Source organism: Dryobates pubescens, chromosome 6, assembly GCF_014839835.1.
Source record: "Dryobates pubescens isolate bDryPub1 chromosome 6, bDryPub1.pri, whole genome shotgun sequence".
Taxonomy (NCBI): Eukaryota; Metazoa; Chordata; class Aves; order Piciformes; family Picidae; genus Dryobates; species Dryobates pubescens.
In genome coordinates this window covers 30,964,362-30,990,357 of record NC_071617.1, presented here as the reverse complement: position 1 = coordinate 30,990,357, position 25,996 = coordinate 30,964,362, and the positions used below count along the sequence as shown (strand labels likewise).

General features: G+C 40.9%; 1 protein-coding gene across 1 annotated transcript in view; it reads right to left on the bottom strand.

Moving 5' to 3' along the window:
- The window catches only part of DISC1 (DISC1 scaffold protein), a 208,017-nt gene that overhangs the window by 143,816 nt on the left and 38,205 nt on the right, over positions 1-25,996 (bottom strand). Inside the window, exons 3-5 of the mRNA XM_054162257.1 lie at positions 17,822-17,972; positions 10,937-11,066; positions 7,261-7,496 (exon numbers count right to left, since the gene is read on the bottom strand). Of these exons, the coding sequence (XP_054018232.1) occupies positions 7,261-7,496; positions 10,937-11,066; positions 17,822-17,972 (517 nt within the window). The remainder of the gene's footprint in view (positions 1-7,260; positions 7,497-10,936; positions 11,067-17,821; positions 17,973-25,996) is intronic.

Sequence of the window (25,996 nt, the reverse complement as noted above, 5' to 3'; positions counted from 1 at the left end):
AGGATACAAGTGATTCCAGTTAGCATTAGAAGGAACCTGCTTCTAACCAGATGGAGGTAAGGGACAACTGGGTTTATTGGACTGCATGGAACAGATGGCTTGGCAATTTGAACCCACAAGAGTATAAAGCTTTAACAGATACAGGTGCCCAGTGTAATCTGATGCCATCAAACTATGAGGGGTGGAACCCATCTGTATTTCTGGTGTGACAGGGGCATCCTCACACCTGGATGTATCAGAAGCAGAGCACTGGAATGCAAGTCACAGTTTGCTTTCACTTGGAGAGGTGAAAGGAGTCACTGGACTCAACTGCCCCATGAGTGGAAACACAGCCCCACCATTTTGACTGGTCATGGACTGATCCAGACTTTACTGGAACAGGGTGGAGCTCCAGAGCACCTGCAGTGAACAGTCTTATGTATATTGCAAAGCAACCTCACTTTGAGTGAGAATGGACAGTGAGTGATGTATGGTGTATATTGTTTGATGTTGATTGCAGCCGGGCATGATTTAGATGGTATGGAATAAGGGGTGGAGAATATCAGGGGTTGACTTGAATCTGCTGCTGATATTCAATACCATGCTGCTGTCATGCCAGCTTCAAAATGAAAGTGCTGGCTGGAGTAAAGAATCATGGGGCTTGAAGTTCAGATTGCAACATGAGAGGTTTCCTATTCTGGTTGCTGCTTTCAGTTTCTGGGTTTGGGATGTGGTTCTTTTCTGCCAGATTGGCTGCAGGATGGGGGGTAGGTTGCTGACTTCTGCATTTCACTGCACTTTTTCTGCAAATAGGGTAAGGTAATTGTGCATTGTATTATCTCATTTTTCTCAGTAAAGCTCTTTATCTCAATGCAGGGTTGGGTTTTGTGGGTGTGTGTTACTTTCCCTTACTTCCGTGTTGAGGGAAAGATGTCTGTGTTAAACCACCACAAGCTGTCAGAGACTTGCAATCTTCCAAGCCCAGAGTTGATGTCTGGGACAGAGGTGAACATCAGCGAGAGCAGTTTCTGGGTCTGTGCAGCACTTCACTTGTTTTATTTCATGTGCAAACACCATTTTTCAATTCCTGCAGACCTGAAAAGCTAAAACTAGTCAAATGACAAAGCTTTCACGTTTTCATTCCTCTTATTTGGTGATGCAGCCTTAGCTGTGGTGGCCACTACACAAGTCACCTGTTTTGCCTGCACATCTGACAGCTCAAGGCACTCATTTCACCATGCATATTTATAAGATGGAAAGAAAGAGGGAAAAGTTCTCTCATTTATCTGTTTTACTTATTTTCATTCCTTGCATATTATCCTTTCCCTGGACTTTTGATATTTTACAGCAGGAGGATACTCGGTATTTCTGATACTTTACAGAAGGGGGAAATTGATATTTTACAGAAGGGGAAAAAAGAAGAAATACTGCCATACAAAGCAGGGAACAGTGCAGAGAAAGGAGCACAGAACCTTTACCCTCTGCACAGCACAGGAGCTTACACTGATCAGGCACACACAAATACACATGCTTGCACCCATGGTGGTGAAATATAAACACACCTGGGAAGGCAAGTGCCGATCAGGTGGTGGCAATTTACTGCAGCAGGAGAAGGAAAGTCTGGTCAGAAGGGCAGAAAGCCTTCGCCAAGAGAGCATCAAGGTACTGCTGACATACTTGCAGAGCAGAGACACGATGATAATGCAGCATGTGAAAAACCACCCACCAAGTGAAAGACCCAGAAGTAAAATTAACCTACCAACACCAAGAAAAAGTGCAGACAACAAGAACAAAAAACAAACTCCAAACAACCCAAAACCCCCAAAAGTAAACCTAGACTCTGTATCTGTATTGTACTCTGCACAACCCTCTTCTCTGCTGTCCCATTCATGGGCCCAGCAAAGAGTCTGGAACATTAGAGGCCTGTGCACTGCCACAGAAACTTTTTGATATTATAAAGCCATTTCATCACTCTGCTCTTTACTGCATTTTCACAGAAATAGCCAAAGAAAACCTCAAACTACACATTTACAAAGGACTTTCCCAGACAGAATGCACATTATCTTCCTGACAAATCCCTTTTTGAACGTATAGGGTGCAATTTGTTTTGCTTCTTCGAAACACAGCTCTTTAAAGCTAAGGTTTTTGTTCAAAGGATTATGTGAATAAACATGGCTGCGTTCAGATTTCTTCAGCAATTTCACATAGCTTGCCAACTGCTGATTTGACTGGGAATGTATACTTTGAACAACAAAGCATGTACCAAGCAGTCTCACCTAATGACAGCACATGACAGTCCCTTCTGAATGGCCCTTTTCCTAAGTTAGTATGGGAAACTATGTACAACTCTTTATTTCCAATTTTTCCAAAGTAAACCAAAAATAAAAAAACCACAAACACTTTTGTGGCTTTATCAGGCTTTGACCTCAACTGAAGCTGCTGAATGCTTAGAGTATATTCCAACTAATAAGGTTTTCAACCCCCTGAGCATTTGTAATTCACTTCGAAAGAATCTTTGTCAGATAAGCTCCAGCCATCACGAAAGCAGAGTGAACTGGTTGCATAAAACGTAATGTTCAGTTCCTTGCACCGCTAGCTGCGACAGAACTACAATCACTAACACACAGAATAAAGGACTTTCTCTATCTTCAGAAGATCCCTCACGCCCACTGTGGAACAAATTCCTACTAATTAAAAATTGTTCTGTGGAAAGGGTGGAAGAGGTGGAGTATTCAAGTATTTTGAAAGATATTTAATTGAATTTCTTTCTTTCAACCAGCATTCAGTGGCCAGACAATAGTCCAGATGGAACTGTGCAATTTATTTTGAGGACGACACACTGTACAGTCACATACATCTGTAGATATGGGTAAAACCAAGCAAAAAAATGCCAAGTGAAAATAAATGTGAACAGAAGTATAACAGACGGAAACAACAGGTACTGAAGGGAATAAATCAAATAATTAACATGGTCTTATTTTATAATAGGAAGTTTCAAGTTACACTAATCAAAAACATATGTGTGTGTGTATACATATTTGAAATGGTGTCCTCTTCAGTAGACAATATGAATTAGGTATTTTGTTACCTTTTGCAGTCTCCGGGAGAAAGTACTCTGCACCAAAACATTCAGACCTCTTTTCCTCTGATTTCAGTATGTCATCTTTAGTTAAAACACCAGCATATGCCACAGTGCACACAACACCAGCTGTTCCCACCTTGTAAACACATTTTCATGCAACCCCACATGCAAACTGAGCTTTTGCACTGTAATTTTCTCATTTTATAATAATGATTACACCTTCTAGTTTACCAAGAGCAATTAGGCCTGTCTGGACGAGTGAAATGACCATTTTCTGTGGTCTCAGCCTTGATGAGAATCCCTGTTGAATCACAAGGATTGTTTGCATATTATCAAGCCAGGTTTTAACCTCAGCTTTCAACAGCTGAAAGAAAGGGCCCAGGATAATATATCTAACATTTCTCAAGTATGCTGCAGTTACTGACAAAGGCTTTTGGATTTCAAAAAGCCAACCACTTACCAAAGATAAACAAGACAAAACAAAAGGACTATTAATCTCCCTGAAAATAACAACATTTTACAAGAAAAATAAGTTTAGACACAATGTTCAGCCCAGGGTTTCATTAACTTGCTTTCCTGCTTTGGCACACTTCTGTCTGGGCAATTCTTCATTTAAGATGTTATCTCAATTTCCCTGAAATTTGCTTTAATAGCATTTAGACCAACAAAAGCATAATAATTTGTATTTTATAGTGAGTTGCAAGCCACTCAATACAATTGATTATAGCACAGATTGTCTAAAGAGATGCTTCACATCAGCCCTGTGTTTGTTATTCTGTTGCTGAATGCAATTCAGGTACCAAAGAAATAATTCTGCAAAAGCACATTATAGCAGTACTTTACTGACTATGTAGTTAGGATAAACACATAGTATCCTGCAACCCAGTAACCAGAGGCTTGTAATTTACAGCCCATCAATACTAAATGACTTGCTACATAATCACTGATCTTTAGTGTACGTGCATGTGTAATAGTTTTATTTCTCACACACACAGCCCTCTACTTTAGAAGACTTTGTTTCTAGAAAAATCTCTTTCACATTAAACATTTTAAGACTTTGGAATATAAAACCAATATGCTAAACTGGCTTCATCAAGTATTTAAACCTGTAACTTAATATACAATTGCCTTTCACAAGAATTACTGATTTAGGAGAAGCCAATACAAGTTGCAATCATGGAAATGCAAGGGTGGTATTTAGAATAGAATAGAATAGAATAGAATAGAATAGAATAGAATAGAATAGAATAGAATAGACCAGACCAGGTTGGAAGAGACCTTCAAGATCATCACATCCAACCCATAAACACAGGATGTCTATCTAGCAAGGCTACAAAAATCTCCATCCTTGGAGATACACAAAGCTCAAGACAGATGGGGCCCTGAGCAACCTGATCTCATTTGGAAATTATGACCCTACTTTGAGTGGGAGTTTGACCAAATGACCTCCTAAATGATTCCTTAGTTATATTGCAATATAGGAGCTGTCCACAGGCACATAAAAAAAATATGTCCACACCAGATGTCTTACTAGCTGCTTGCTGCTTTCTCATCTTACAGAAAGACAAAACAGAACATGACTGGATGCAGACATAAGATCACTAACCCTGAAGTATGATGGACTGCACAGCTTTAAAGAGGAAGACACCTATCACTTTGTTCAGTTTAATGGTGAGTCTGACACTCACTGTTAAACAACTGCAACCATTGCAGGAGCATTTCCTTACCCTCAGCCCTTATGCATATGCAGCCTTTCCTGAAACCAAATAGTGGCAGAGAACTTATACTGGAAAAATGCTTCCTGACTACTGCACAACAGCAGCTCTGGGATGTGTTCATCTACCCAAAGCAGCAAGAGGTTTGAGGGAAGAAGTTCGAGAACCAAAGGTAAGGAAGAGGCGACATGATCAAGTCAAGTAGCTGAGTCACACAGCTGGACTGGAGATTTCAGTCTGTGCTCCCAAGATAGTTTGTACAGTTTTCAACAGAGCAGCAGGGACAGCATATATGACATTTAAGCACATTTTGAATGTGATGTATCAAAACAAGAAGCCACATCATGTAAACGGAACACCTGCAAGATTTTGATTCAGAGCGAGCCATCATCGCCTGCAGAGAGGAGAAAAGCTTTTAAATAGACTGTGAGTCATACCTTGCTTCTATGAAAGGTTGCATCAATCAGGTTGTGACATGCTCCTGCCAGCTGACTTTGCTTTTAAATTGGGAAGGAAAAAGAAAAGAAAAAAAAACCCACACCAAAACCAAACAACAAACAAAAAATAAACCGAGCATGGACAGTTATGAACACCCTCAACAACTATTACCACCAGGCCAGTCTCTCACCTGAGTGCTATAACCCTTACTCCTCTCTACTTCATTTCTCCCAGACAGGTCTCCTTGTGCCTGTTAAGTCTTCTGGCTTTTTGCTAGATTTCTACTTTTGCAGTCCTGGATACATTGTGTCCCAGCTAAGAAGTGAAGAAGCTCACTCCCTATCAGGACATCAACATCTTTGGCAGCTAAGAGGTTGCTCTGAGACTGTAGGCTCAGATCCAGTCAGGCTGCATAGCTTCCATGTTTTGAACCAAGAAATTTAGATTGCATGTGACTATGACATAGGTGGGTGGGCATCTACATTATTGCCATTAGTTCAGAAAAGGCTTTGGGAATGGACAAGAGAGCCCAACTATAATCTGATAGAGGAGATTTAGCCTGTTCCCAAAGGCTGTCACAGATGCCTGCCAAAGTGTGTTTACTTGTGCAACCCAAACCAGCATTCATCTGTCCCCACTTGCAATGGAGGAACTCCAGCTATGGCAAAGAGAGTTGAAGCACCTGATCATTGGCCCTGGTGGCACAAAGCTGATCAACAAACAAACCATAAAAGTTCCATTCAAGGCATCTTTCAAAAGTGGACAGAAAGAAAATTAATTCTCAATCTTTATGAAAGTTCTGAACCCACTTTGAATAACAAATGCCTACTTTCCCTCAAGTGATTGTATTATTCATGGTGCTACTTAGCAAAGAACTCAGAGCAGGTTCCTCCTGAACCAATACTAATTGAACTCATCTTTAAATGAGCGCCTAAATAGTTAAATGCAACTCAAATGTTGCATCAGCAATGTGAGAAATAATAAATCTGAATATTCTTTTGTAAGTAAATCCAAACCTAAGAGAATATTTGAATCACAGCATAGGTTCTCAGGTTGAGGAATAAAAGGTTTCAAGCACTCTCATAAACACAGGTATAAGACACTATTAAAACAAACTAAACTATTTCACATAACCTAATTTAAAATTTTAAAGCTCAATTTAATTTAATTTAAAATGTTAAAGCTCAAAAGAGAGGAATATGTCCTCTGCAAAATGTTCTGCTGACTTAAATCTCTACAAATTGGTACACATAAGCAGCAATTTCTTGTGAATGGTATTATGATCAAACTAAATCAAATAACCATGAAGGGATTTAACAAAATACAAGCAACATGGTTATTGCTTAACTGGAAGAAATGCTAGTTAGGATAAACAGGAATTTTATTTTGCCCTGATAGTACAGCAGCAGCAACACTTTCAGAGACGCATCATCAGCATGCCATTGACTGCCTACAAAACACTGCATGCCCTGAGCACTTCCACTGCTTTTGTAAATAACGGAGAGGTTACCAAGAACAGCTTTATTTAAAGGAACTATAAGAGGTACATTAAACTGTAGGTGTTCCAAAAGTCCTCATGTTGCATTTCTTCCTCCACTACCCCAATGTCCAATGTCTGAGCCTAACACCCATCACATTGGATTCTATTATGATTGCAAGTTCACTGAAGAAATAAACATCTCTAGCATTGATATGGATCATGCCCAGCTGTGTGAAATTTATCTTGTGATTGCTACATTACCAAGCTGGGGTTAACAAGAAATAGTTTAAACTGATGACAGGTATTAAGGGCTCATTGATGATACATATGCTTTCTGTAGGTGGCTCTATACCATAAAAAAGTATTGAGTGCAAGACCTTCAAATAACTACAATCTCCCTTCCTGAGGAAGTATATTAATATTAGAACTTCAACCTCTGTTCTTAGAAAACTTTATAGTGTCTGAATCCAGATAATTATGAAGAAAACAACTGACAGCCAATTCAAAAGTACATTGGGGGAGACGCAAGAGTTTACATCACTGACAACATATTGAAATTTAAATACCTCTTTATTGTCCCTGGAAGATCCAGACTGAATGGAATTTGATAGGAGGATGCTAAAGTGTCATCCACAGCCTTGCTTATTTCATGTAGTTCTCTCAAAGAAACATAGCCAAGTAAAGCAGCCAGTTCACAATCCTGTGAGTGAATAAGACTATCTTGTTCTTCAATTTCTCTCTTTAGCTGTTGATCCTTTGCTTCTAACATGGCCAGTCTTTCTTGGAGGTCTTCAATTTCTTTCTGTATAGAACAGAAATCTGAGTTTACTATGAACCCTATTAAAAGAAACTCCTTTGCCTCTAGAAAAATGCAGTACAAGTCTCAGAAGTAGCATGAATTAAGGTTGTCCAACCTAGCACATTAAATAAGATGATGTTCTTTTGCTGACACACAAAATCTCTTATGCCCATTGTATTTAGAAACTTTAGTGCTTCCACAGTCTGGAATACCCCATCTCAAGTTCAACACCAAATTTCTAGTCACCTTTTACCTTTAAAATACATAGGTATTACCCAAATTAAAAACTTCCCCCAAAAAAACCCAAAAATCTTGGTTCCACCATGACAACAGATTCTTACTATAGACTGGAAGCTGAAGTGATCAATCATTTATCTGTCCTCCTGCAGAATATCCCTGCAATGAATTCTCTACGCTTCCAATTCAGTATCAGACACAATATGCAAGTAGTGCATCACTGACTGTCTGGCCAGTCTTTTTGATTATTGCTATTTTAATTAAAAGCAAAAACTCTCTCCCTCAACTTAAAATGACCAGAGCTTCAATCTCAGTTGCACTCATTCTTGCCAGAAGTTCAAATCCTGTTCATTATGATACTGATGTTTCTTGCAAGATCATGTTCCAATTTTCCCTTGAAAATTAACAGACCCATGGAAGGAGCACTTCATGAAAGAGTCTGAGTTGCTGAATTAATGAAGTTATTTAATATATGGCCCTTGGCTCTTTTGTTCCAGAACTTGAAATATGAGTAAAAACAAAACAAAACACCCACAAACAAAAAAACTAAAGCAAACCAAAAAAAAGAAAGGAAAAAATAAAAACTACTTGCTGTCAAAGTAGTTGAACGCCATAGTGGAGAATTTGATTCTATTTCTGTATTTCTTCAAGTCTCTGAAGTGTTTTCTATAGACTCTTAACAGAAATCAAAGCTCATAGTTCCGTGCTCTAACCATATTCAGTCCAGCTAACAATAAAAAAAAAACACCACCAAAACAAACCACTTTTTTAGGGAAACATCTAGGCATTAGAAATGACCACATAGCTTTTTATGGCAATTCACTTCATCCTCTGTCTGTACAAGGGCAATAGGAACACTTCACCCAAAGAGATTTTACAAAGATAAAATTAAGTGGTTTCAAATCACTTAGATGCCATGTTGATTAATGCTGTAAAAAAGAGCCCACTGACAAATTAATAAATCTGCATTCCAAAGAGGGTTTGAGTGGCATACAGTGAAAGGGTTCTTGGACCAAATACTGAGTAATGAAGATAAAATGGTATTTCGAATATCTGAACAAGTGCTTTCCATTTTCAGCAATGTATGAGAGGCAAAGATCCAGGGGGAAAAAAAAAAAGCAGCACAGTCATATAATTAAAGCCTCATGAAACATATATATGATGCACAGATAACCAACTTTGACATTTCTCTGCCTTTTGAATGTTTCATTTTGAAACCTTAACATTCTTTTGATGTTTTCAATGTAAATTTAAGTGAAGCACAGTTTGCTACACTCATTTTGTCAAGAAACACTTTCAGGTTTGCTGCACTGCAACAAGTTCCCTGAGTATCACTTAAAACAAGTAGAATGTTAAAAGATTGACTGTCAAAAATTTCAACTTATGTTAGTATCATGCGATAGATCCATCAATATCTTTCGTCCTTTTTTGGTTTGAGACTTAGAACAGAGTGGCCCATGTTTCAACCCACAGGCAGTTATCAAGGACAGAAAGGTCAGCAGGCCAAAGCCATCAGTTTTGTTTCTTTCAGTCTCAAATTAGGCTTTTAGTGCACACAAAGGGTAATTCTGTCTCTGTGTTGCTGTTTTGGGAACATTGCCAAAAATCTCAATAGGTCCTACTTAATACAAACTGCCATAGTCTGTGAAAAGGTAGCATTTGCAATCACTGCAATAAGCAACCTACACAGGAACATAAAGGGACATGAACAGAATTTGGGTTTACAAACACATTTTTAGTACCAAAACGTTTTTACAACACAAACAGATTCCAGAAGCACACAATCTGCATTCACAGAGAGAAAGCTGTTCTGTTTGAGAAGAGTTCAGAAGCTTTCTTGGGAGAATGGAAATTTTAGCCAATAAACCAGCATTCCCCTGTGTTCTTTTCCAGAAATATCAAGAAGCCTTTAATGTGTTCTTGGTCAGTTTCCAGGGACAAATAAAAAGGACTTAAAAGTCTCACCATGCAGCAGCAGATAGTATCCAGCTCACTAAACATAAGTTGGAGTTCTACTTTGTGGGTTTGAGTTTAAACTGAGATCTGAACATGACAACTAATCAGTACTGGTTGTAAACCTTCAGCTTCACTTATGGGCTGGTGTTCTACATGAAGTACAGATTGCAGTAGAAACATTTATACATAAATTTCAGATACTGTCACAGGCTCTCAACTCCCTGAAGATAAATATAAAACCAACAGGACAGAGGGTAGAAGGAAATTAAAGCAGGGCTGGGGGGGGGGGAAAAATTCACATTATGTGAGATTTTGGTCAGAGGCAATTCTTAAAGCATGCTGGGAGCCACTAAACATCACAGGTCAACCTTCTCCAGAGCCTCAAATTTATTATAATTTTGATTGTATGCTTATAGGTAGCATACTTGTACAACAATGTGTCTAATCTGTCTCTAGTATAACTACATAGGAATAAAGATTCACCTCTTATATGTTGATGAAATAAATCTAAACAATATCAAAGTGATCCACGGGGGGTGAGGGGGGGTGGGGTGGCGAACAATGTGTCATCATTGTAGGTCTAATTAAGAGTGTGATCACCAAGGTTTAAAAGGAGGTAGAGCCAGGACTTGTACTAGACAGTAAAATGAGATTCTTGGACAGGTAAAGAAAGCTAAATTTTGCTTAAAGGTCATGCAGATTTAAAATTGGACAGAAGCCATCTTAAAACATTTCATTTGCCAAATTACCACATTGTGACTTTGTGTCAGCGTAAAGTTATTGTTGGCAAATGCTGACTGCTCTGTGACAATTCCTTCATCCCTATGAAACACATCAATCATGTTTCAGAAACAAAAGCTGGTAAATCATGTATTTATAGTCAATTCCAACCAGAAATAGATTAAAATCTTTTTTTATTCTTATAAAAGCATCTGAAGAGCAGTGAAATAATAATATGGCAAATTAGAACATAAAGAGCACACTTAAAAAGATAATGAGGAAAGTTAAAGCACGCACACCAGACACCAAGCCTTCCAGTTCTGCTCCTCCATAATGAGATTAGCACAACTCCTGTGGCTGCCATCTCCAATCATCACTTATATGATCAACTGGACTAAAGCCAAGGCTCTAATTGCTGCACAAAAGCAAAGCCACTATTACAATAAATTTGTTCAATTCTGTGTGACAGATTACAAGCTTCACCCCACACAGCATTGGTTCTTACAGACAAAACTTTTCAGTCCTGTTACCTGTAAACATATCTTTTCTTGAAAAAGTTGGTTTCGTTTTGTAGCTGAAACCTGCATCCTCTCCTGGTAAGTGGATCTCAAAAGTCTGTGTTTGATTTCATGCCAAAGCTGAGTTTCTTCAAGTCTAATCCTTTGAGAGAAAGAAAAAGGACAAAAGCTAAAAAATAGCATTGTTGCTGCATATCAACATCTCAAAGATTAAACAGATCAGAATCTCCATGTTACCTTCAGAGCCTTAACACTGTCACCAAAGAGAAGAAGAGAACAAGAGATTTTTTTCCTTGGCGTATCTTCCTTTATTATCTCTAACATTTACACTGTTTTTACAACACACTGTAGAAGGAAAAAGGAAAACTTGTACAGCTTCAGGCTTCCCTCAGCTTTTTCATATTTCAGAAATTTACCCATCACTGCCTTGAAAGAGACAACACTAAGGCATGTAATTTCTATCAATACAGAGAAAAATATCTCTTAGACAGAAGTTTAGAAACTTGCCAAAGCCATTTTGCAGCTTCTGTCAGCTTTTGGAGACTACGTTAGTGATCATCTGGAGTGTATGCTCCACAATGCCAACTATTTCTCTGTTGCACAGTGAGTTCTTTCAAAATTGCAGTCAGTGGGATTCCTCACAGTGGTTGGTATAACCCTCAGCTGTAAATCCTTGCATGATTGGACCCCAAGATAAACAGTGCATTACATTAAATGTCAAGTCTACTCAAAATGCACCTGCAAACAATGCAATCCTGTATCATCTTGCTTTTTCCTGCATAAGGGTATACAAGCTTGCAAGGCCTAGTGCATTTCTGTGTTCATCTCTAGAGACAAGTGTGTTCATTTCCACATAAATGGTACTGATGCATTTCAGTATCTTGTTTAAAAACGTACTCTGTCTCAAACAAAGAATGTTTTTGAAGTGTAATTTCCCATCACAGTCTTGCAATGCAAATATATCCATGATACATACAAAACATGCATCACAAGTCTGATTTAAGTATTAACTACACCATTACGATCTCCAAGCACAGCTGCTTAACAAGTGCGCAGAACAAGGGCTTCCTGTGTCTTCTGCATCGCCATCAGAACACACGTGTGCTTTTACTCTCTCTCTAGACTGAAGAATGTACTGAAAAGGCAAAACAAAACCCTGGCACTAAAACAAATGGCATTAATACTTAACCAAAATGGACATAATAACAGTGTAACTATATTTTTGTAATAACAAAATTGATCAAAAAGACACTCATTGTGAGGCACTAGGCCATCACTCTGTATTTGCTTTACAGTCATCATAGGCTGCTATGGCTCCAGCAGATCATGCTTCCCAGCAGCTCTGAAGCCACATTTAGTAAGAGCTGTATCCTTCCCCGAGTTATATAGAAAAGAAATTTCTGAGTGGCTGGTCAAAATTTAGGAAATATTCCATGATATAACCAGGTTATTCTCCAAACCTGTTTGGAAATCCTATGTGTATCTGCCTACCTGGTCTGAAGAAAAGGAAACAAGATCTCTGATCTCACTAAACCCGGTGTCTATGTTTATCCTGTATCTGGGGCCACACTACAGCAGTTACTCTGTCACCTGATGACCCCTCCCTAGCAGATCAGGGGGATCCAGAAAAAGAGAGAAAAAACACAGGTTGAAATGAAAACAGAGCCAAAGTATAAAAAGTTATATTCATCTCAGTAGTAGTACGGCAAGACAGTCCTCAAGAGCTGAAGGAAGGGGAGGATCCCCTCTCCACAGCAGACTTCCTCCTTTATACTGAATGTGATACTCATGGTATGGGATATACCTCAAGTCAGCTATCCTGGCTGACTCAGAACTAATGGCTTGCAGCCCATGTTTGACCTCTGAGTCTGTCCCAGAAAAAAACAGGACACATGGGTGATTTCATGAACATGGTATTGTTCCTAAGCTCAACATAATCAAACCTGGCTCCTACCACCTGCCTCAAATGTGCTGCGTCAACACTGAATGCATTCACCAAAAACTTCTTATAATTTAATCATGCAAAACAAAACCAAGGCATGAAGTTCAGTCTCATGTATTAAACAAATAGGCTGCCATATGCACTTCTAATTTAAAAAGTTCTTTATTTGCAACACTATGAGACTGGCTTAATTACGCCAAAACTGCAATGATTTGGTCTTCTGGGGCTAGTCTAATTATGTTCCTAATTTTCCATGTGAAAAGAAAAAAAAGATAAATATTTGGTGTATATTTTTTTCCAGTTCAAAATGAGAATAAAAACTGAAGCACACAAATTTTCCTTGAAGAAGTGGTCATGTTTTCCATCATGTACTATCTAAAACAGTTTCAGAATAGAAAAATGTTAAATGTTGCAGTGTGCCCAGGCAGCCAGGAGGGCAAATGGCATCCTGGCCTGAATCAGGAACAGTGTGGCCAGCAGGAGCAGGGATATGATTCTGCCCCTGTACACTGCACTGGTTAGGCCACACCTCGAGTACTGTGTCCAGTTCTGGGCTCCTCAGTTTAGGAAGGATGTTGACTTACTGGAGCGTGTCCAGAGAAGGGCAGCAAAGTTGGTGAGGGGCTTGGAACACAAGCCCTGTGAGGAGAGACTGAGTGAGCTGGGGTTGCTTAGCCTGGAGAAGAGGAGACTCAGGGGGGACCTTATTGCTCTCTACAACTACCTTAAGGGAGGTTGTAGACAGGCAGAGGTTGGCCTCTTCTCCCAGGCAACCAGCACTAGAACAAGAGGACACAGTCTCAGGCTGCCCCAGGGGAGGTTTAGGTTGGATGTTAGGAAGAAGTTCTACACAGAGAGAGTGATTGCCCTTTGGAATGGGCTGCCCAAGGAGGTGGAGGTGTTCAGGAGGAGACTTGATAGGGTGCTTGGTTGCATGGTTTAGTTGATTAGGTGGTGTTGGGTGATAGGTTGGACACGATGATCTTGAAGGTCTCTTCCAACGTGGTTTATTCTATTCTATTCTAAACATCCCTGTTGAAGATACAGGGTATACTTCCTGCATCAAGACTACAGACACTCTGGTGTTAAAGGCTGCAAGGGGGTGGGAAGGGTGGCACAACAACAGTCAAACTCAGGTTCAAAGAAAGGAGTACACAAGACCAAACAAATATAAATTGAACAGAATATTAACAGAATATTTATCACACAGCAGAGCAGAACAGGCTTGTGCAAAGAGTTACAGACACAATCATCTGAAGAACAAGAACACTTTCATAAATGTATATATTTCATATATAAAAAATATATGTACATTATAGAGGAAAAACATCCAAACAGACTATGTATTTCAAGGACTCAGTTTCTATGACACCAAAGAGAACACTACACCTCTAAGGCCAGTCATCATTGCAAATTAATGCATAGCATAAACATGTCTTAATGACAAAACACAGATTTTGTATCCTAATCTCTAAGGAACCAGGTTCTTAAGGTAATAGGAAGCAGCTCTGAGTAAGCGCAGTTTGTTTTAAACCTGCCTTATTACTACAGAGGCTAAAAATACCCTTAAAAGTCTTCCATTTTGCAATAAAGTTCTATTATCTTTACTGATTTTTTCTAGTTATCAAAATTACAAGCAGATGGAGCACACTGCAGGATTTATATGTACAAGATTCAAAAAAAAAAAAACAATGGGTTTTTCTTATTTTTATTACTGCATTTGAGAATAGTTTCCAATACCTATGAAGAATCCTCTTACTTCTAGTAACAGTAACCAGTAGCATTGCTAAAAAAAAGACTTACAGACAACTTTTCCTTCCTAAGCTAACTACCTCCCTTGGGTAATGCAGCACACCTCATATTCCCCCAATCTTTGAAGTTGTTATCCCTTCAAGACAAGGCTGAGAATTTATTTTTTGTGGCTTTGTACAGTGCTAAACACATTACTGCTACCTAACAAGTGATGAATAAAAGGAAGATCCCTAAGATCTATGTATATCAAAAAGAATCTGCTTTTACTTTATATTTAAATATCCTTTAATTGCTTGAAAAGGAGCATCAGTATTAACTCCACGGGGAACCACTGCTCAAGCTGCCTTGCTGTTGCATGCTCAGTCCACCACGTCAAGGATTCAACTCCATTCCCACTCAACACCACAGAGGAGAGTTTAATTTAATTCACCACATCATGATGAACAGTGTTTTTCAGGGCAACTTCAGGAGAGACAGACTACAGAGAAGGGGTGGAGGACGGGCCCTGTACATTAGGGAGGCTCTAGACACCATGGAACTAGAGATTAAGGATGATTAAGTTGAGTGCCTATGGGTGAGAATTAGAGGGAAGGACAACAAGGCTGACATCCTAGTTGGAGTCTGTTATAGACCACCCAACCAGAATGGAGAGGTTGATGTATCATTCTATAAGTAGCTGTCTCAAGATCACCAGCCCTTGTCCTAGTGGGCAACTTTAACCTGCTAGGTATCTGCTGGGGACTTAACACAGCAGAGAGGAGGCAGTCTACAAGGTTCTTAGAGTGTGTGGAGGATAGTTTCTTATCCCAGATGCTGTGTGAGGCTACCAGGGGAGAGGCTCTGCTTGACCAACTCTTCACAAATAGAGAAAGCTGGTGGAAGATGTGGAGGTCAGAGGCTGCCTGGGGACCAGTGACCATGAAATAATTAAGTTTTCAATATGCAGTCAAACTAAGAAGGCCATCAACAAAACCTCCACTCTGGACTTCCAGACGGTGTACTTTGGCCTATTTAAGGAACTAACGCAGAAGGTACCTTGGGAAACAGCCCTTAAAAACAAAAGGGCCCAGGCAGGCTGGATCTACCTTGAGAAAGAAACCTTGAAGGTACAGGAACAGGCTGTGCCAATGTGCCAGAAAATGAGCTGACAGGATAGATGGCCAGCACGGATAGGCAATGAACTTCTGATTTAATTAAAGGGAAAAAAGGGTGTATCATCTTTGGAAAAAAGGGGAGGTAACCCAGCCCATTTAAAGCTTAGATTGGCCACTTCTGTGAAGGACAAAAAAAACGTTTTTATAAATATATTAATAGCAAAAGGAGGGGCAAGGACAACCTCCACTCCTTAGTGGATATGGGAGGAAATATAATAATAAAAGATGAGGAAAAGGCAGAGGTACTTAACACCTTCTTTGCCACAATGGATAGGTTGTCTTCCAGACAGCTGGCCTCCTGAACTGGCAGATGGAGTCAGGGAGCAGTATAGTCCCCCTGTAATCCAGGAGGAAGCAGTTAGAGACCTCCTTAGCCACTTGGATCCCCACAAGTCCATGGGACTGGCTGGGATCCATCCTAGAGAACTGGCAGATGAGGTTACTAAACCACTCTCCATCATTTTTCAACAGTTCTGACTCACTGGTGAGGTCTCTGATGACTGGAAGCTGGCCAGCATGGTCCCCATCCACAAGAAGGGCCTGAAGGAGGTGCCAGGGAATTCCAGGCCTGTCAGCCTGACCTCAGTGCCAGGCAAGATTATAGAGCAGGTCATCTTGAGTGCAATCAAGAGATCAGGAGCAGCCAGCATGGATTTAGGAGGGGCAGGTCCTGCCTGACCAACCTTCTATGTCCAGTTGACCCACCTGGTGGATGTGGGGAAGGCTGTGGATGTAGTCTACTGAGACTTCAGCAAGGCCTTTGACATGGTTCCCCCCAGCAAACTCCTGGCCAAGCTGGCAGCTTGTAGCTTGGACAGCAGCACTCTGTGCTGGGTTAGGAACTGGCAGGAGGGCTGAGCCCAGAGAGTGGTGGTAAATGGTGCCACATCCAGCTGGCAGCCAGTCACTAGTGGTGTCCCCCAGGGATTAGTGTTGTGCCCCATCCTGTTCAATATCTTTATTGATGATCTGTACAAGGGAAAATTAAGTCCATCATCAGTAAGTTTTTAGATGACACCAAGCTGGGGGCATGTGTTGATCTGTTAGAGAGTAGGAGGGCTCTGCAGAGGCACCTTGACAGGCTGGATAGTTTGGCAAACTACAATGACATGAGATTTAACACATCTATGTGCCGGGTTCTACACACTGGCCACAACAACCCCATGCAGTGCTACAGGCTGGGGTCGGAGTGGCAGAAAGGGACCTGGGGGTGCTGGCCGACAGCCGGCTGAACATGAGCCTGCAGTGTGCCCAGGTGGCCAAGAAGGACAATGGCATCCTGGCCTGGATCAGCAATAGTGTGGCCAGCAGGAGCAGGGAAGTCATTCTGCCCCTGTACTCAGCACTGGTTAGGCCACACCTTGAGTACTGTGTCCAGTTCTGGGCCCCTCAGTTTAGGAAAGATGTTGAGTTGCTGGAACATGTCCAGAGAAGGGCAACAAAGCTGGTGAGGGGTTTGGAGCACAAGCCCTATGAGGAGTGGCTGAGGGAGCTGGGGTTGTTTAGCGTGGAGAAGAGGAGGCTCAGGGGAGACCTTATTGCTGTCTACAACTATCTGATGGGAGGTTGTAGCCAAATAGGGGTTGGTCTCTTCTCCTGGGCAGCCAGCAACAGAACAAGAGGACACAGTCTCAAGTCATGCAAGGGGAAGTTAAGGCTTGATCTTAGAAAAAAGTTCTTCACAGAAAGAGTGATTGGCCATGGGAATGGGCTGCCCAGGGAGGTGGTGGGGTGCATGTCCCTGGAGGTGTTTAAGAGAAGACTGGATGACGCACTTAGTGCCATGGTCTAGTTGATTAGTTAGGGTTGGGTGACCGGTTGAACTTGATGATCTCGGAGGTCTCTTCCAACCTGTCTGATTCTGTGATTCTGTAACTCTGAAAGAATTGTAGAAAGAACAAAACCGGGGGCATTTTCACAAACAAGCCCCATCTTGATATGTTAGAAGATTCTTAAAACTTTTTTTATTAAAACCATTCATAGATTGCATTCTGCATTTTGACAGAAACAGAAGTGTCATTTTATGTAATAAGGAATCGATAACCTTACCTATGATCGGCAGCCGAGCGCAATGCTGCTTGAGTTTGGGTAAGGAACCTATCCAAAAAGCTGCTAATTGAAGGATGCCTTGAAGGAAGCTGAAATGTTGAAGATTTTTTCTCTTTCTCCAGTTCTTCCAGTTTCCGTCTACATTTATCAGCTATAAATTACAAAAAAACAAACAAAAAAACTTAATAGTGACAATACTTCATTTTACCCAAGAAGAGGAAATGTTGGTAACTAGGTTGCAAAGTTACTTTCTTCTATAAGAAGGACAAAACTGCAGGCTGCCTAGAACTTTCACGGTGTTTTAATTTGGCAAGGCTCCAGAGAATCGGCTCAAAGTTATCATCTGTGCTCTTTTCCTAGAACAACAGCTCTGAATTCAAACCTAAGCAAGATCCTACTTTTCACTGCTCTGGTTTTAAAACAACCTTAGATGGCAGATGTACATTTAAATTCTGATATTTTAAAACAAAATTGCATTGTTAGCACATGTGATGCTTTATTTCTTGGCCTGCTATCTCAGCAGAACATTTCATCAGAAAATGCACACACAATTAGAGCAAATAAACAATTATCTTATTGCAGGCCCTCCTGAATCATGCTTATTTTTTCATCCAACAAAATGATTTACTTTCAACTTCAAATAAAAATAACAATGGTCCCTAGGACAGTGCTTTAACTCTACTATAACTGTCAATTTCTTAAACACTTCTCTATATAAGCTAATTCTTTGTTTTCTTTGCTTGTGTAGAAAGCAAAGGAATATAGTTCCAATGGGAAATTATTCTGTCTAGTACGTGTATTCTCTATAGTGCCAGTATACTACCAAAATCACATACATGACAGATACTAAGCCTGGCTGGTCCAAGCCAGAGCACCTTTGATGATACATCAAAGAATGTTGAGAGTTTTGAGCTAGCCCACAAATGGAAAACCTTTACAGCTCAGTAGTTTCATTGCCTACAATTTTGCATAATTAGCATTCCTTCCCTTCTGACATCTTTAATACAACATGTTACTATCAGAATAACATCCATCTGTGCATGCTTTTTACTGCTTATTTTCTTTCTCTGCCCTCAAAGGGATTTTAAGAAGAGGGATTGCTTACATTTTCCGGGTTAGTGAAATGATCCATTTTTACAATAATCTATCATAAGTATTGATCTCCTTTCTGCTTCTGTGCCAATGGGGTGGAATAAAGACACTTAACATACTGCCAGCAGACTGTTCCAGGGCAGTTAAATTAATCTTCTTATTATTAGAGTGCAAAATGCTGCCAGAAGACACCCAGGTTACTGCAGTATTCAGGCCTCACCCCAACAAGCACAAGTACAAGTGTGCACGCTCTTCCTGCAAAGAAGAAATACCTTTTTTCAATAGTGGAGGTGAGGCACATTCGCTATGCATTTCTCAGGGACCAGAGCTGAAGAGCTTTGCCCTATCCTACCACCACAAGGAAACTGTCATTTGAGGCCAGATGAGACTCACGAGTCTACACTTTGATGAGAAAAAAGGCAGCATTTGCATTTTGCATGGAAATTCAAACATAGCCATCAAAAATATCACTTGTTACAAACAGAAAAACAAGGGTTGGATTGTGACCAATGACCACTGAGTGCCAAAACTGGTGGAAACACCTCCTTTTACTCAAACCATTCCACTGGGCCTCTTGTGTTACCCAGGCGGGAATTGTAACAACCCCCTACAGCCATCGAACAGCACTGTCATTGTTCTTTGACATAATTATGCCTGCAATGTGTTTGTGTCCAGTTGTTTCATCATTCTACTCTGACCCATCCTGGGCCCAGAAACAGGCTATTTTGGGAAGAAAAACAGACGAGGGGATCCACATGCCAATTCATTTTCTCTCTCATTAATTCTTGGCTGCCTCCTGCTTTATATATTCTAGTCCGCAGAGTATTCAATTAGTTTCTACTAACAGACGTTTCTAAATAATTTGTTCCACTGGCATTTTATAAATACTACTGCTGGCCATATCTGCTTGTTATATCTCAGCACTAAGTGTTTTTTCATTCTTTCAGTATTGTGGTTAGGGTTTCCACCTTAACAGACTCCAGCAACACCAAGCCAAACATCAAAGCTTTTAGGCTTGTCTGCTAGAAAGGAGACCCCTTGGTTTGACCTGACTGATGTCTTCAGTGTGTGGAAATACCAAAGCACCCCACTGCCAGCTGCAGAGCAGGGTGCCACACAAATAAGGCTCATCTCAGTCCAGCTTTCAGCACTGCAGTTCAAGAGGGATCTGGATCAAGCAGAAGTAATGGAAATGATCAGCAGTCTAGCAAATGGTACACATGGAAAAGAGGACAATATGCAGGATTCCTCAATCTAGTGGAGATTAAGACTGAGGGCAGTAAATTCCAGTACTATTACATACCAGGAACCTGCAAAGAGTGGTAATACCATGCTTTTCACCTCTCCTCAGAACCTGAGTGCTCAGTAACAAACCTGAGTGGCAGGGGAAGACATGAGAAAAATACATTAGATATAGTAAAACATCTCCACTAGTGTTGGTCTCGGGAATAGCTCTGACATAGTTTTAAAGGTTGAAACCAGCAAGATCAAATGTGATTATGTGAGATCACTTCCCACCATATTTTCTAGGATTTCTTCAGCCAAGAAGCAGACACAGAAGGCCTTTCCTATTCATAAGCCATCAGACTCAAGGACACCACTTTTTAACCTTCGTTTTAGACTTTTAAGCATATTACTCCATCACAGAATCCCAGAGCTCACCAATGGACTGAGACATCAAAAGAAACCACAGGCACTCAGATGCCTTCATCACACACAAAGGCTTAATGCTTCATTGTTTTGTCCCACACTGATTGTGGTAGGTTGAGAGAGGGCTTAGCTCTCCCTCCTCCACAGAGTAAGAAACCACAGCTAACTCAGTCAAAGAGCAAAAGCTATATATTTACAAGCATATATGGAAAGCAGGTTATATATAACACAATATATACAGGTATTTACAATATATACACAGAAATACACAGCAAAGACAAATAACACAACAAAAAATCCCTCCCTCAGGGAGGGATCCCCTCTTTGGAACCCCCTCTCTCCCCCCCTTACCTCCCTTTTTCCCCAAAAAGGGGTTAGAGAGAGAGAAAGGCAAGTTACTAAGGAAAAGAGTTGTTAGCAAGCTTCAAAAGCCCATGCAGGATTAGTGTTTGCTTATCTGAAGGCCAAGTCCAGCAGTTCGCAGAAGAAGCAGGCAGGGAGAACAGGCTGAAAACCAAACTCCCCCAACTCCCAAACCGAACTGAACTGAGGAAAAAAAAATTTTCCAACCGCTTCACAATCTAAAGCTGAATTTTTGTTTATCAACCAATGAAATTCGTTTAGAATATCAGAATGTTTTGGTTCTAGTACCAAAAACATTAGCCAGTGTGTTCCAGCAGTGTTTGTTCTTAAAGGCACAGCCTCAAACGACCACACTGATGCAAAATTAACCCAAGCATGCAGTCTACCTAAAAAAGAAAACCCTCAGTTTGATGAAGTTCTTAAATGAAGCAACTTTAACTTACGTATTCAACATACACTGTTTACAGACAAGCATTTAGAATAAGGCTTAATTCTCTTAACCAGCCTTTAATTTCACTGTAGCTAGCTATATTACCAGCCTTTTATTTCACTGTAGCTAGCTAGGTTGTTGCCTTGCAGCAGTCCTATGGATACCCTAGAGGAAGCTTCCACTTCAGTGCAAACAGCAAGAGTTAACCCTTAAATTACCCTCCACTCCGATTTGTTACTTCCTGGTGCACTTCAGGCATTCTACTCAATCTAAAACCAACCTAGAGTACAGGCCTAGAAGATGCTGACTAACTGTTCTCAATTAAACAGACAAGAGTCAGAATTGCATTGTCTCCAAATATCATGTTTTATAATAGCTTTGAGCAAAAGAAGTAATTTACATCATTTTTAATTGTCCGTAAGAGAACATCTGGTTAGCTCTACTTTTTTTACATATTGTAATATTGGTTTTATTCCTTCAAAGATAAGGTTCACTTTGTCAGAACTATTTATCATAATTAAAAAAGAATATTTACAAAAGTCATCACAATAAGTGATGAGAGTAATAAATCATTTGCCACACACTGCTATTTATACTTATTTATGTCTGTTCTTTACTGATAGGTGGGAAGATGATCAACTGTGTTACAGTTGATCTACAAATTGCTGTACATTACAAAAGAGTTTCTTCAGCCAATTCAACTGTACAGGCTATCTGATCCTGCCCCACAACCCTGTAAACAGCCCTCTCCTCTTTCCCTCACTTTCCCTAAAAATCTGAAGGACCCCATGCATCAGAACACAAGTCAGCAGAGCAGAAGACCAGCCTGGCTAAGCGGAGAGCTTTGGGTAGAACTCAGGAAGAAAAGAAAAGGGTACTGGCTATGGAAGGAGAGGCAGACAACTCAGGAAGAGTACAAGACTATTGTAAGGATATGTAGGGAGAAAATTAGAAAAGCCCAAGTGCAACCAGAACTGGTGTCATTAAAGATAATAAAAATAGCTTTTATAAGTATGTTTACAGTAAGCTAGGGAGAACCTCCACCCACTACTGGATGAGGGAGGGCACCTGGTGACCAAAGACAAGGAAAAGGCTGAGCCGCTGAACTTTACCTCAGTATTTGTCAATGACACCAGTTGTTCCATGATGGTTCAGCACCTGGATCTGGAAGACAGGGATGGAGAGCAAAAAGCAGCCTCCACAATCCAGGAGGAAATTTTCAATAGCCTATTTTGCCACTTAAATCTGCATGAGCCTATGAGAGCAGATGTGCTCACCAAGCTACTCACCATTATTTGTCAACAGTTCTGGCTAACCAGGGAGGGCCCAGTTGATTGCAGATTAGCAAATATGACACCCATCTACAAGAAGGGCTGGAAGATGATCCAGAAAACTACAGGTCTGTCAGTCTGATCTCAGTGACAGGAAAGGTCACGGAGCAGGTTACCCTGAGTGCCATCACATGGCACTTAAGAGACAACCAGGTGATCAGGCCCAGTCAGCATGGGTTTATGAAAGGCAGGTCCTGCCTGACTAATATGATCGCCTATAATAAGGTGACCTGCCTAGTGGATGTGAGAAGTACTGTGGACATTATCTGCCTGGACTTCAGTAAAGCCTTTGACACTGTCTCCCACAGCATTCTCCTTCAGAAACATAAGGCACATGGCTTGGATAAGTGCACTCTGCACTGAATAAAAAACTGTCTGGATGGCTGGGCCCAAAGTCTGGTGGTGAATGGAGTGAAGTCTGGCTGGCACCCAGTTACTAGTGGCATCCCCAGGGTTCAGCAGTAGGGCCTGTCCTCTTCAATATAGTTATCAATGATCTGCATGAGGGGATTGAGTGCACCCTCAGTAAATTTGCTGATGACACCAAGCTGGATGGCTGTGTTGATCTACTGGAGGGTAGGGAGGCTTTGCAGTAGGACCTGGACAGATTAGACTGATCGGCCAAAGCTAATTGCATAAAGTTTAACAAGGCCAAGTGCCAGGTCCTCCATCTGGGTCACACCAACCCTATCTTAAGGTACAGACTTGAGGATGTATGGTTGGAAAGCTTCAACTTGGAGAGGGACCTGGGGTTTCTGGCTGACAGCTGATTAAATAGGAGTCAGCAGTGTGCACAGGTGGCCAAGAAAGCCAATGGCATCCTGGCCTGTATTAGAAACACTGTGGCCATCAGGAACAAGGGAGGTCTGATCTCAGCACTAGTGAGGTCACACCTCAAGTACTGTGTTCAGTTCTGGGCCATGCACTACAGAAAGGATATTGAGGTGCTGGAGCACGTCCAGAGAAGGGCAACAAGGCTGGTGAAGGGCCTGGAGCACAAGGCCTGTGAGGAGCATCTGCACGAGCTGGGCTTATTCAGTCTAGAGAAGAGGAGTCTGAGGGGAGACCTCATCACTCTCTACAACTACCTGAAGGGAGGTTGGAGCAAGGAGGGGGCCAGCCTCTTCTCCTTGGTAGAAAGCGACAGGACTACAGGAAATGGTTTCAAGCCTCACTAGGGGAGGTTCAGGTTAGATGATAGGAAATACTACTTCACAGAGACAGTTATCAGACATTGGAATGGTCTGCCCAGGGCAGCAGTGGAGTCACCGTCCCTGGAGGTATTTAAGCAGCCTGTGGACCTGGCACTTAGGGATGTAGTTTAGTGTTTACCCTTCAGTGCTGGGTCGAAGGTTGGACTGAATGATCTTTGAGATCTCTTCCAACCAGATTTTTTCTGTGATTCTGAGATCTAATCCAGGATTTATGTTGTTTACACACATAAAACACATGTTGCAGCCCTAAAATATTTTTCTTACCTGCTAGATACTTTCAGGTAACCTCTCCAGCACTCATTTTCTTAAAAATTAAAGCTTCCAAGATGACCAAGATTTGTAAGAACCAAAGAAGATCAGATCCAGAGACACCTCCAATAGCCTGTCATGCAGAGTAGTGGGCCTTTAGCAAGAAGACTAAGAATCAGAGTGCAAAACGCCACACCACTTTGATACTGGTCCTGAACCTTCAATGTCTGTCAGCTGAAAGACTTCCTGAGCAACACACTATCCCTTGTTCAAAATATACTGTAACATAGAATTTCAAAATGGAGCCATGAATTATTTGAATACATGCCCTACTTGGTAATTTCAAACTTAAAGTTTGTCAGTCTTATTAGGTGTTTCCTTTCTATATATTTTCTACTGCAAATAAAACCAACATTCCTTCTTTACTTTCTCTGCACATAAATAATAGTGTCATCATCATATTCAAATTGTATCACTCATTTTCCAGGGCAGAGATATTTATATTAGTTAAAGCAATGCTACAATGGCTATGAAGTGAGGAGTCTAATGCAGAACTCAAATATGACTGCAAACAGGCGGCAAACAGACTAGCAAGTAAGGTGTCTACAGCCCAGCTACAAGCATTGGCCTTCCACAAAATTACTTGCAGGAAAAGATGCAATTCCTTGCAATTCCTAACACATTGGAGTTTCAGATTACATTTGGGTAGTTGAATAGCTAGCCCTTACCATGTGCTGTCTGGCCACTGGTAGAGGCAGCATGGGGCAGGAGGCAGACATGAGAGGCACCTGCAACAGGTGCAGCAGCTATACCTCAGACCTATAGCTACCTATAGCTGTGTCTGTGAGCACAAACACTCATGTTCAGTTCATAAGAAGCTAGAGCATAATGGCTGCTAGAGCAAAACACAAAGGAAATCACCCCACTTAGCCACTACTTATTTTCCATTCCAACCAAAAAGGCAACTTAAAAAAATTCAGCACTCCAGATGTGCTCCAGAACTATTGAAGAACAGCTGAGCAAACCAAACTCTTGGCTCTGAAACACACTTTGGAGTCAGAAGCAACTGCTACAGAATTCACCCTAATGTAGTAAGGCCAAAATCTGTAGATGGTGCTACAACTGCACAGTTCTTTGTTTTGCATATGTTCCTCAGTTATTTGAACTCTTAATACAGATTACTGTTGTGGTTTAAGCTTTTCCCAGAGTCCAAAAGCCCAAACAGAACAGATTTAGATTGCCCCTTCCTTTTTCCCCAGTAGGGAAAAGCAAATCAGGCAGGAGGAGAAAAGAGAGGTAAAATTACAAAAGAAACAGTCCTGAATCTATTTGGAAGTAAAAAAAGGTAAGTTTAATAAACTATAAAATCTATTTGAGTAAAGGTAAGGTTACAAAGGTATAAGGAAAAAGGGTAAATAAAAATATATACAAAACCAGATGCAGCTGGCAAGGGATTCTGTGGATGCAAGATGGATTCTCTTTAGCTGCAGTCCTTAGGAGTCTGGAGCAGCATGGATCAGGCCCAACCATGTGGTTACACAGCTAACAGCAGCAGCAGGCTGTTGGGAAGGAAAGAGCAGGAGGCACCAAATGGCTTCCCTTAAAAATGGTTATGGACAGGAAGTAGGAGTGGAATAGACTTTGACCCAGGGATCCCTTCCCCTGGGAGCTGCACCAAATCTCTCTGCCCACCTAGGTCAGGTTTCTTTTGTCCACCTAGGGCTAGGTTCTTTTCAGCCCACCCCCTCCTGGGCTGGACATAACCTAGCATAATGACAAACGGTTCTAATTTCTGTTTTACCTTACTAAGATGCCAGATCAATGCTCGCCCCCAGTTCTGGTGGTA